Source organism: Carassius gibelio, chromosome B16 (assembly GCF_023724105.1).
Source record: "Carassius gibelio isolate Cgi1373 ecotype wild population from Czech Republic chromosome B16, carGib1.2-hapl.c, whole genome shotgun sequence".
Classification (NCBI taxonomy): Eukaryota; Metazoa; Chordata; class Actinopteri; order Cypriniformes; family Cyprinidae; genus Carassius; species Carassius gibelio.
Genome location: NC_068411.1, coordinates 6646739 through 6659445, shown reverse-complemented (window position 1 = coordinate 6659445; position 12707 = coordinate 6646739). Strand labels below are relative to the sequence as shown.

Below are 12707 nucleotides of genomic sequence, written 5' to 3'. Positions count from 1 at the left end.
GTAAAAACAGTACTATTGTGAAACATTATAAAGAATAAAAAAATAAATAAAAATTGATTTCCTATTTGAATATATATTTAGTAAATATTAATATTCTATCTCTATAAATCGTTATGATAGAATGAAACATGCCACTGCTTTGTAAAACGTACAAAGGAATATTCTGTATGCAGTGACATTTCTGTTTTGACATTTCTTACCACATGACCCACCGTCTGCTCTCGCCAGCGTGCGACCAGCTGTCTTTAGGTGTAGTTGCCATATTTGGGCCGTCTCACAGCTCCTCATCGAATGCTGTGCAGTCTATCTGCAATGCCCTGGAGGTGCCACACATTCAAGTGCGATGGAAACACCACCCGATGGACAACAGGGATTCATTTTATGCCAACCTGTACCCGGATTACTCTTCTCTCAGCTATGCTATCTTAGACCTGGTGCAGTTCCTCAAGTGGAAGACAGCCACTGTGGTTTACGATGACAGCACAGGTGAGAGATAATGGCTTTATGTCAGTGTGTCATAGTAAACTGTGTTACTTGATGAAGTCCTTGCAGCCAAAGTGGAACCGCCAGCTTTAAAAGTGTATTTTAGACTCTGTACTTCAGTGATAAGAAGCAGAAGTCTCTTAATTTTCCTGTTGCTGTCAGAATGAGTCTTCAGGCCTTGATATTCTACAAACAGTTCGTATCAAAGTAATCGAGCAATGCTGCTTCTGACAGGAGCGGGAATGGAAAGCAATTCATCTGAGATGCTAAATATGTGATAAAAACATATTTATTATTAAAAATACAACCAGGATAACTGCATGTTAAATTGAATGTCTGCTTTATAGAACATGTTTTTTAGAGCTGTGGCACAGAGGGAAGCATTTTGCTTTCAACATTTTAGTAGATCTGCTCACAAGGGACCCGGGCTTGAATCTGGCCTTGGTCGTGTGCTCATTTTCTTATCACTCTCCATCAAAGTTTTACACGGTTTTTAGCTGAGACAAGATCATTGATCCAACTTCGTCTAGACCAGTTGGTCAACTTGGTTGGTCCACATTCAGCAAAGAACGTATCAGCTATCCTGTTCAAAAACCTGCTGGACTCCCCAGGGCTGGTTTGAGCAGGTACTGATATACTAAGTAATTGACTCTGGCACTCAACTCTTCTTGTACAGGTTTAATCAGACTCCAGGAGTTAATCATGGCTCCATCCAGGTATAACATCAGGCTGAAGATCCGACAGCTCCCTCTGGACACCACGGACACCAGACCTCTGCTCAAAGAGATGAAAAGGAGCAGAGAGTTTCGCATTATATTCGACTGCAGCCACATAATGGCTGCCCAGATCCTCAAACAAGTGAGTTCATACTGTGTTAAAGTGATGCACTCTCATATTATACTATCCGCTGATGTTCTCTCAGAACTCAATGCTTTTTGATGTTTTAGTACAGATGTGGAGAAGCTGTTTTGGATTAGGATCTGACGTTTTAAATGAAATATGCTATATCTTTTGCTGGAGGCAGAATGGAGATGCAGCTACACAAAAAATGTGAACATGCACAGTGGCTCCAAAAAGTGTTGACTATTTATTTATGCTATCTTTAAAAAAAGTATCAATGTCATTGCAAAAACCCATTCAATAATTTATATTTTGGCATCCTTATGAAGGCCTGTATGAGCTGATACACATTTTTTATTTTTTTTGTAGCCCCCTAAAAAGGTCTCTGTATCAAATCAATGCAAGTGCCTGGTTGATAACATATGTTTTAATTTTATACAGAAATATCCAGTGTTATATGTTTGAATTTTGTATCTTTTTAGAGCACCTGTAGTATTTTTTTGATTGCCAGAAAAAATGCATACATTTGAAATGAGGATAAAGCAGTAGATATGCTTCTCACAAAGAAGACTACTGTAAAAGTATTTAGTCACTTTGTGGTTGTTAGTACTGCTTTAGCTCTTGCATTATTTGTTTGAAGATTCCATTTGCTTTGAAGTTTTTTAAAGAGCTAAACATCAAAGCTTTGTAGGCACCTAAAAAGTTTGTTAGTTATGCATAGCTTAAGTCTATGGCAACACATAGCACAAAAATAAAACAAAAAACAAAATACTATATATATATATATATATATATATATATATATATATATATATATATATATATATATATATATATATATATATATATATATATATATATGCATACAGCTGAAAGTATAATATGTTAAAGTATATGATTATAAATATAATTGATACAATTATGCCATATTTGTGAGATAAAAAGTCAAAATGATGAGATACTACATCATAACAAGATACAAAGTTGAATGGGATTGTTAATCATAATTAACAAGATTTTAAATTATGGCATGTCACAATTCTGAAATAAAAATTGATATTTGCGTGAAATAAATCATGGCAAGTCAAACTTATGGGATAATATGTTACAATTATGGCATACTGAATCATAATTATCAGACTAAAAGGTTATAATTGTGGCATAATAAGTGAATAAATATGAGATAAAAAGGGATAATTAGGACATAAAAAGACAATTTTGTCCTACCGTATTTTCTGCACTATAAGGCGCACTTAAAAGCCTTTAATGTTCTCAAAAAACGACAGTGCGCCTTATATATGGATCATAACGCAAACCCAGTCAAACGTTTGACTGCAGTATCTTCTATTCTATGCGCCTTTTAATCCGGCATGGGCGTAGGCCGGGATTATTTTGTGCTTGCACTAGCAGCGAGCGTGTGGTTTGTGTGTGCGCGCATGTTGACGACGCCGACGGTAAGTTACAAGGGCTGTTGCTCTGCCACATACAAAGGCCAGAGTAAAAACATTTTAATATTCCGGGGTTTTATTTTTTGCCCCTTTTTGTACTTTGTAGATGCCACCCAAGAAGAATAAAGGGGACATAAGAAGCTTTTTCATGAAGCAGAGTCAGAGTGTAAGTAGGCAAAATAACTAGCTAGCCACAAAAAAAAAAAAAAAAAAAAAAACTAGCAGTAGTGACTGACCAGGCTTTCAAATGCATATTCTGTGGAAAATAGTATTAACTGGTGATAGTATTACCCAGATAGAATGTTACGTTAGCAAGTAACTGAATGTCAATTAGCCTGTAAGTTACCTTAACTTAGAATCTTGCAGTCAACATAAACGTGAATGTACTGGAGGGTAAATAGTGTTTATAATAGAAAAAGGTTATTAAATTTATTTATTTAGATTTGTTTCCTTAGTGTAAATACTAATGTACATAATAATTTATCTTAATAAAACGTTTGGTTGTTCAGCATTACATTTTTGAGATTTTTTTTTGGTGGGGGGGGGGGGGGGGGTTGGGGGGGGTTTGGGGGTGTCCATGTAATCCGGTGTGCCCTATATATGAAAACAGTTCTAAAATAGGCCATTCATTGAAGGTGCACTTTATAATCCGGTGCGCCTTATAGTGTGGAAAATACGGTAATTGTAAATTATGTCATAATGGCTTCATCTCATAATTTCAACCTTTTCTGCATAATTACAACTCATAAATTTAACTATATAAAAAATAACTTATGAAATGTCATCAATCCATAATGACAACCTTTAAAGTCAACCAAATTTGACATATTCAAAGTCTCTGACTCTTACAGCACTACCTACTGGTCATTTGGTCACAAGGTTTTGTCATGGTCAGCGATGTGGCCTTTATAATTCATCCATTAAATTAGTTTTACGTTACTAAATACTTTTTTTAGGCCAATATACAAAACTTTATTTATCATCTTTTATTATCCTGAAATATAAATAAAGCGCAAGCTCTGAGATGTCATTTAAGAAACTTAACTCTGAAATTTAGTCAGAAGCTTTTTTTTTTTTTTTAATGCAGTGTTGTAGATGGATAGGGAAGATTTAGTTTGTGCGTTCACAAACTTGTCCTTGCAAAAAACAAACAAAAAAAAGCTCATATGATAACTTTGCAGGTGCTATAGAGAATGTTTACCTCGGGTCAGATGGGGACTGAATATGTTTATCTATTTATATCTAAGAGAAAACACTGTCCAAGTAGCTACTGCTTTAAACCTTGTATGTGTTTCAAAGGCTCTCCAGACAGTATTTTGCTCTTCATTTCATTCAGCATTGATGCCCCCTGCATGTATCTTCTAGTTTAACTGTAGGCTGTATTATTTCAAATTTGAACATGAGAAAAAATGTCATTCTCTGTGGCCCGAGTCCTCTTAATAAGCTTAGTCCTGTGGTCACCTGTCTACAACCTGTCTGCGGCTCGTTTTTCTCTGTCACCCTCTCCTGAACTTCTGTCGGTGCTTGTACTCCCCCTCAGGCCAAAAAGAAATAGGAAAAGCAGTCGGACACAGAGTCTGTCTGAGATGTCTGTGGGCTAAATCCCAGAAGTCCTTAAAAGGCAGTCTATGCTCGTGGGTGTGTGTGTGTGTTAGAGGGACTTCAAGATATAGAAAGTACAGGCATAGACATAGAAGGGGCTATTTCTGCAACCCATTGTAAGAAATAAAACGATTTCTGACGTTTTCACAAACTCGAATGATTAGGAAGAGGGAAAGAGCTAAGCATAACCTTGAATTTTTACTCATTGCAGATGGCATAATTAAAGCAGACATGATCACCAAGGGAAAAGTGAGCATTTGTATGAACATTGAGGAAAATGTATTTGGAGTAGCTATAACTAATGTAGAAAGCAATCAGTTTGTTTTAATACAGGAATTAGGTCCTATGATTTCCATAATGCAGAACATTTAAACAGAATCACTGAATCAGACATAAAAATGGAACCGTATAACCTGGCTTATAAGCCATGAAATTTGGCCAAATTTAGATTAATAAATCAAAAGTAGGGCTGTATGATTTATCAGATTTCAATACGGAATTTTGAAATTTTGCACCTGAAATAAGTGTGGTGCATCTGTTATCACCATTTTTTATTTTATTTTACATTTGTTATTAACCATAAAAATAATCCAGAACACAACATTTCATAAATGCATAAATACATTCAAACTGGACAAGGACGAGATAAACAAAGAGTCTTTCAACTTAACAGACTGGGAACAGATAAAGACTAAGTGAGAACCGAGGACTTATAAGCATGACCCAAACAAAGGGAACCAATGACATGATTAACATACAACAGGTGAACTGAATGACAGTCAGGCAACTCAGAAAAACTAGGTAACAACAGAAGTAATAGAAAACATATAACAGTTTGCCCCCTCCCGGGAAGGAACATCCCTGTGCCGTAACAAATTCCAGTTGAGGAGGGAGGGTGCGGACTCTGGAGGAGGGCGTTAAGCAGGAGAAAGGCAGAAGAAACAATAGTGGGGAAGCCAGGAACAGGGGGAAACAGATGTTGGTCCAGAGACCAGCCAGGACAAGGGCCCACGGCGGAGTCAAAGGAGCCATGGTGAAGAAGGCCTTGACAATACCCTAGGTATGACTGACAGAGATGGAGCAGATGGAAGAGGAGTCAAAGACAAGTCTGGTGGAGCCAGTGAAATGACGGGTCATGCTGGAGATGAGGGAGCTAGGAGCCAAGGTGGAGCCGATGGGTCGAAAGACTGGGGTGGAGTCCAGGACTCGGAGGCTGGAGGCAGAGACAAGGGATCCTCATGCCTAGGCCGAGCTGGAGACTGGAAGTCCCGAGGCAGATCAGAGCACCCAGATGGTGCAGACTGAGGGTGAGCTGAGGGTCTGACAGGTACCAGTAGAGATAGGACTGGGGAACTGGCTGGTTTTAGGGGAGGAGGTGGGAGAGGGAGGCTGGGAGGGAACACAGGAGAACAGGGGCTGGACGGAACCAGCAGAGACAAAGGAGACATAGGATACTTAGGAGCACTGGGTAGTAACTCCCAAAACCAGTCTATTAAGTCCTCTAGAAAAACATCCATTAGTTCCTCGAAATAATGTCCAGTGACCAGTAGCAGCTCACCCTCAGTGGCGGGAAAGTGGGCGGGGCTTCCCTCCAAGCTCTCAATCTCCAGGAGCTTTCCCTCAGGCATGTACTGTGTTGCCAGCTCACGCCCATGGTTAGAAGACTCTCAAGGCTCAGGCTCTGGAGTGGGGCTGGAAATGTTCTCATCAGCCGTGGAGATGGAGAAATACAGTTATTCTCCAGCATCCACTTCACAATGCTTCAAAACTGTCCATGTGACTATCTGCTGGAATGCGGCAGGTGCCTTGGACCGCTCGCTCAGGCTGGCGAGGTAAAAAACAAAGCAAGCGATTAGGGTAATGAGTCACGGACACAAGGTGTAAAAAGTCCAGTGTGTAGTCTTTCAGCAGACGGTCATGCTGCTTCAGGCATAGCAGGGCCACAAAAGAAACAAAAAATAAAAATAAAAAATAAAACCTGTAGTTGGTCGATTTTTCTGTCACTCGTTGGTGATACAAACTGCAAATCTTTTAATCAGATAAATCCAGGAGAACAGGCACATAAACCAACTTAATATAGACAGGGAACAGATGAAGATTAAGGGAGAACTGACAATTTATAGTATAAGCATGAACCAAACAAAGGGAACTAATGAGATGATTAACAGACAACAGGTGACCTGAATGATATGATCATGTGACTCAGGAAAACTAGGTCACAATGGAGAGAAAAGAAATCAAGGAATACATGTAGCATACATACGTAAATACTGTACATACATACAAATAAACAACAAATTTCATAGGACACTAATATTGTAATTTATTTTATAGATTGTTAAATGAATTAGAATAACAAAAGTCATATTTGGAACAATATGAGGGTTTCATCTGTCTCTTGAAGGGCCCTTTTCACTATTTAAAGCTAGCTGTGCTAACTGTTGTGCTATGTGACACAAGAAACAAAGTAGAGGGAGATGTCGATAAATCAGTTGAATAGTTCTTCATAGTTCCACTATATTAAATGAATCTTATTTGTTGTCATTGTGTGTTGTTGGCTGCCTCAATGATCGCAAATTACTCTGACATGACATAGTGACCTTTATCATTGTTTTTTCTACCCCACCCCTCCTCTTCCTCCAGGCCCAGATGATGGGGATGATGACAGAGTACTATCACTACATCTTCACCACTCTGGTAATGTAACTGCAGTACTAACAGCAAATTGAATGTCATTTGTTCTTGTGCTGCTCCCACTTTATTTTTTTTGATGAATGGCTTTTAATTGCAGATGAGTTTTGGATTCAGTCTGCAATATAAATTTCACTTGACAAAACAGACTTAATGGAATTTCCGCCACCCCGGTATAAACATTAGCCCTTCCCTCAAGCTCAGATCAAAAAAACGTCTTTAAAAAGTCTTTACAAAGGCTACAAAGTGATTGACAACTGTGTTCCACCTCTGGATTTTGAAGCTCAGAAATTGCAAATCACTGTTTTTAGAGATTTCCTCACAGTCTCGCTAATATAATTTCCCTTCAACCCATTTTGGAGCTGAGCTAATATATATATATATATATATATATATATATATATATATATATATATATATATATATATATATATATATATATATATATATATATATATATATATATATATATATATATATATATATTAAAGGCTTTTATGTACTTATTTAATTATTTAAACTTAGACTTTGAGTTTGAGTGTCCTTGTAATGTGCAGTATATGTCAAGCATCTGAGTTATGAGTGAGGTTTACTAATTCTTGCTAAAGGCTTGATTGTTACCTAACACACTGAAAACTAATCAACTGTGTGTTTTCATTAGATCATTAAACATTTGTCTGCCCATGTGGATTGATCGATGATGTTTTCACACATTTATAATTTGTTATGATAAATAGACCATAGCAGTCACCCAGAAGATAAACGCAAGTTGAATTTCACTGGAAGATGATGCAAATGAATGTACTCCATACGTAATGTACTCTTTTTAGTAAATGTAGTTACCTATCTGTCAGTCACTGCGAGTTATGTTGTGACTACATAGGGGATTTACTTGAGAGCCCCGATCCACTCTGTCTTTAAGAGAAAATGCCAAAGAAATTTGGCTACTGGTTTTTGCATGCCTGAGCCACTCCCCATGCATACGGGTATAAATTGGCAACAGGTGCATCCACTCATCCACTTTTTGCTTCAGAGCCGAGTAGGTGAATGATTTCTTCTCCACAAAGCCTTTTCATTCTGACGGGAAGAAAAAAAGCTGGTCCTGGTAGGCGTTATGGCACAAACAGCGTTGTCCCTGTTGAATCAGTGATTCCCCTGGGTGCTTCAACTAAATGTGTTGCCTCCAACGCCTCCTATCACGTGCAGCCAAGAGATCACAGCTTGGGGAAATTCTGCCTTTCCACTTATCTCTGGCCAGTCCCTCCGGGGACATGGGGAATGCTGCTGTGATGAGCCAGGACGTGATGCCTTCTGTGCCATCTAAAATGACTTCTCACCACTGCAGGTATGTCAATTGGCCCTTTGGTGCTACTTGCATGGAGTTTGTAAGCATGGCATGTACTGCCCAACCTGTCTTGTTGGCTTATTCGGACAGTTTGACTCAGCTACTTGATTCAGTTTGCCAGGTGTGTCCCCAGGTTCAGCGGCGTTCTCGAGACCTCGGTTGCAGCTCGAGATGCTCCAGTCCTGCACAACAAGATTTCTGTCCGACTGCAGAAGGATGCAATTGAGCCTGTCTCTCCAGCTGAGATGAGTCAGGGTTTTACAGCCCTTACTTCATAGTGCCCAAGAAAGGCAGTGGCCTTCAGCCAATCATAGATCTGCGCATCTTGAATCTTTTTTGCAGTGATCGACCTGCAGGATGATTACTTTGATGTTTTGATTCTTCCTCAACACAGGACGTTCCTACAGTTTGCATTTGAGGGTTGGGTGTGGCAGCACAGGGTTCACCCCTTTGGGCTGTCCCTGTCCTCAGGGCAGAGGACTCCCTTGCCCTAGTATGGGAAGGGGACTTCAGGACCCTTAACTACTTTGATGACTGGCTCCTCATGACCTGGTCATGAAAGCGGTTGTGCGATTACAGGGACCTGGTGCTCCAGCACCTCAAGCAGATGGGGCTTTGGGTCAGCTGGGAAAAGAGCAAACTCTCCCCTGTGCAGACAATCACTTTTCTTGGTATGCCGTTAGACTCTGCGTGTCTGACCAATGAGCGTGCTTTGCCAGTGCTGAACTGCCTTAGTTCCTAGAGCTGTTTGCAGTGCATCCGGCCTTGTGGCAGTTCCGGCTACTGCTGCAAGACAAGCACGTGTTGGTCCGCACGGGAAAACATTGCAGCTGTTTCATACATCAACCAGCAGGGAGGTCTCTCTAGTCGCATGTCACAGCTCGCCTATGATCTCCTCCTCTGAAGTCAGACGCAGCTCAAGCCTCTGTGCGCCATCTACATTTTATAGGAGCTCAGTCAAGCAGCCGACGCGCTCTCATGACAGCTCACGTTCCCCAGAGAATGGCAACTCCATCCTGAGATGGTCTGGCTGTTCAGGAGTCGATTCAGGAAAGCCCACGTAGACCTGTTTGCGTCCCACAAGTCCTCCCACTGCCAGCCCTCTCTGCATGGACACACTGGCACACAGCTGGCCTCGAGCTCTACCCAAATATGCGTTCCCCTCATAATGTTCGAACTGACAAATTCCATGGCATTTCACACTATATAGTAAATTACGTTTTTATGAATAGACTCCAGGGTCAGCAGGGTGACATCACATCACAGGGTCTCTCTTTCTCTCTCTCTGTAGCGTATGTGTCCAGATGCATTCTCCGGTACTGAAATTTGACACCGAATGCTTTAACGTGAATCTGTAATTAAATTAAATTAAATTCAAGTTTATTTGTATAGCGCTTTTTACAATACAAGTCGTTACAAAGCAACTTTACTGAAAATTATGTTTCTACAATATTTAGTAGTAGCTTATAAGTGGTGACTGTCAGTTTGTGCACGTATGACAGGATGTTTTAGAAAAAATAATACAAGATGTTGTCAGCCAGACGATTAACTTTATTAATATTATTAATAATTAATTATTATTATATGATGTAGTCACACTTGTAGCAATATTACTCAGTAGTACCAATGCAGTTCGGTCGGTACCCTTAAAAGTACAGAGTTCGGTACCTAACCCTACTTCTCACACAGACACTGTGCAAATTTCAGGGAGGACATGGAATAGGTCTTTCTGGTTGTGCCTTACTGGCCCACCAGGACCTGGTTTTCAGAACCCATGCTCCTCGTGACAGCCCCTCCCTGTTGCCTCCCTCTAGGGAAGGACTAACTTTCTCCATGGCTCAGCACCATATGGCACCCTTAAGTGACCTGCCAACAGTGGTGGTAGACAGCATCACTCAGGTTAGAGCTCCCTCTAAGAGGCAAGCCTATGCACTGAAGAGGAACCGGTCCATGAACTGGTGTTCTTCTCACCAAGAAGACCCCCAGATATGAGCAACTGGAGCAGTGCTTTCTTTTCTGCAAGAAAGTTGGAGCATAGGCTGTCACCCTTTGCATTGAAAGTGTATGTGGCTGCTATCACAGCACATCATGAAGCAGTGGACAGCCGGTCCCTGGGAAAGCACAATCTCATCATCAGGTTCCTGAGGGGTGCCAGAAGGTTAAATCCTCCTAGGCCACCTCTAGTGCCATCCTGGGATCTCTCTATTGGCCTGATTGGCCTTCAGAGGGTTCCCTTTTAGCCACTGTTTTCAGTTGAGCAAAGCATTTTAAGTGAGTGAAGAGTGCCTTGTGTTCAGGCCAGCCTACTCTCACGTTGTCCTGAGACCATAGCCTGGATATATACCCAAGGTTCCAACCACACCTTTTCTTGGCTGGTGTCATGGCCTGGGTCAGTCCATATTAGTGTCTCCACATGATACATCACTACGGCTAGGATGTGGCCACTGTAGCGCCCTTCTCTGGAAGGCTAGTTTTCCCATAGTTAATGCCAAGCTGTAAACAACAAACAGGAAAGGTGTGAAATCCCTTCTCTTAAGAAAATATTTTATGTGATAGGAACTGTGGCGTGATGCAGCAATGTACTCACTTTTTGGTCCCTGCAAGCGCCAGGGTCAGTGAATTTGTGCAGGGGCTTTGGGAAGGTTATGACCTTTGCATAGCATTTGTCTGTTATGACCTTTGCATAGCATTTGTCTGACACGCAGCTACTCAACATTTGCAATACCACAGGGTTGTGATCGGGTTCAGGTTGTGGCAATTTTCATATTGTGGCATTTTCCATGGACCCCCTATTTTGTCAAAATATAACTCAAAGTTACTATCAGTTTGGGATCGTCTCGGTAACATACATAACCCTCCTTCCCTGATGGAGGAAACAGAAACGTTATGTCCCCATGCCGCAACACTGAACCATCGCTGGTTGCAAGGCACACATTCTTGGCTCCTCAGCATAAAACCTGAATGAGTGGATGCACTTGTCACCTATTTATACCTGTATGCGAGTGGCTCAGGCATGCAAAATCCAATAGCCAAATTTTAATTTAAATTAAATTTTCTCTTAACCCTCTGGAGTCGATAAACGCATACACGCGTTATGAGGCATTTTCTCCTGATAACCCCGGAAATAACTTTTAGTTTTGATTGTACCGATAAGAGCAAAACATCAATCGAATCTGTAAAGGGTCTACTTTTTTGTTTACAGACACAATAAAAACAAAACTTTGTGCATTTATAAAATAAAGATAACAAACAAGGTTTGTTGTCTGCAGCCTTTGTCTGTGGTGATCCTCATTTAGACACGCGTCATTAAAAGGAACTAACTCAGTGAATATTCAACGAAGAGACATGAGAGATATATCTATAGAAAGCTTGACATGTCTACTTTTAAACTAAATAAGTGCTGCCAAAAACAAATATTCCGTGATAAAGTAATCCATATGAAAACAACGCAATGTCCGTTTTTTTATGTCTCCCTTCATTATCTTCTAATGAGACCATGCCCCCGCGCTGAACACGCTATTCAGATTATAATGTTTCACTGAAGCGCGTGGCTTGAATACACCCACACAACAGAAGACAACACAGCGAGACTGATCTTCAAGTTTTTTTATTTTACTGTTTGCTTCGCGATGAGAGGAATAAGACATAATTCAGGCCAAAAAGATGTGATTTGGACCTCAGGATTTGAGGCTCATTATGCAGCTCATTATGTGGGTCTTTGTCTTCTCAGGTGTAAATCACAATGATATTCATGATAGTTGACACCTACTCGCATATGACTTTTATCAACAAAGTGTCTTCGAAAATTTTAATCAATATATTGTTTCCTGTGAGTGAGTAAACACGATGATTTTCACATAATTTAGATAGAAAAATTCTAGGCTACAAGCTACAGTTCTTAAAAGTCCCAGGAACCAATGCTCTTTATGTGTTTTATGGCCTTATTCAGGTGATTTAACATTTTTAGTTTTTCACTAACCACGCATACATTATTTCTCAAAAACACAATCATGTACATACATGCTGCTCACATATTATTATAGCCAAGTTTGTGCTGATTACAGTGAGATTAGACATTAGCCATTTAGATGTTTATAAGAAACTGTAAAAAAAGCACAAATGTCAGGGCATGTCAAAACTTCTCCAGGCCCCAAAAAATTACCCTTAGACCTCAGAGAGTTAAAGTCAGAACGTATTGAGCCTCTCAAGTAAACCCCCTATGTCATCACAACATAATGTCTCTGTTCTCTCCATCAGGGAACAATGGTTAGGTATGTAACAGAGACGGTATTTGTGCA

At 40.2% G+C, this 12707-nt stretch overlaps 1 protein-coding gene across 1 annotated transcript in view; it reads left to right on the top strand.

Moving 5' to 3' along the window:
* Positions 1-12707, top strand: part of LOC127974263 (glutamate receptor ionotropic, kainate 3-like) — a 168456-nt gene that overhangs the window by 54240 nt on the left and 101509 nt on the right. Inside the window, exons 3-5 of the mRNA XM_052577437.1 lie at positions 229-486; positions 1160-1341; positions 7017-7070. Coding sequence (XP_052433397.1) covers positions 229-486; positions 1160-1341; positions 7017-7070 — 494 coding nt within the window. The remainder of the gene's footprint in view (positions 1-228; positions 487-1159; positions 1342-7016; positions 7071-12707) is intronic.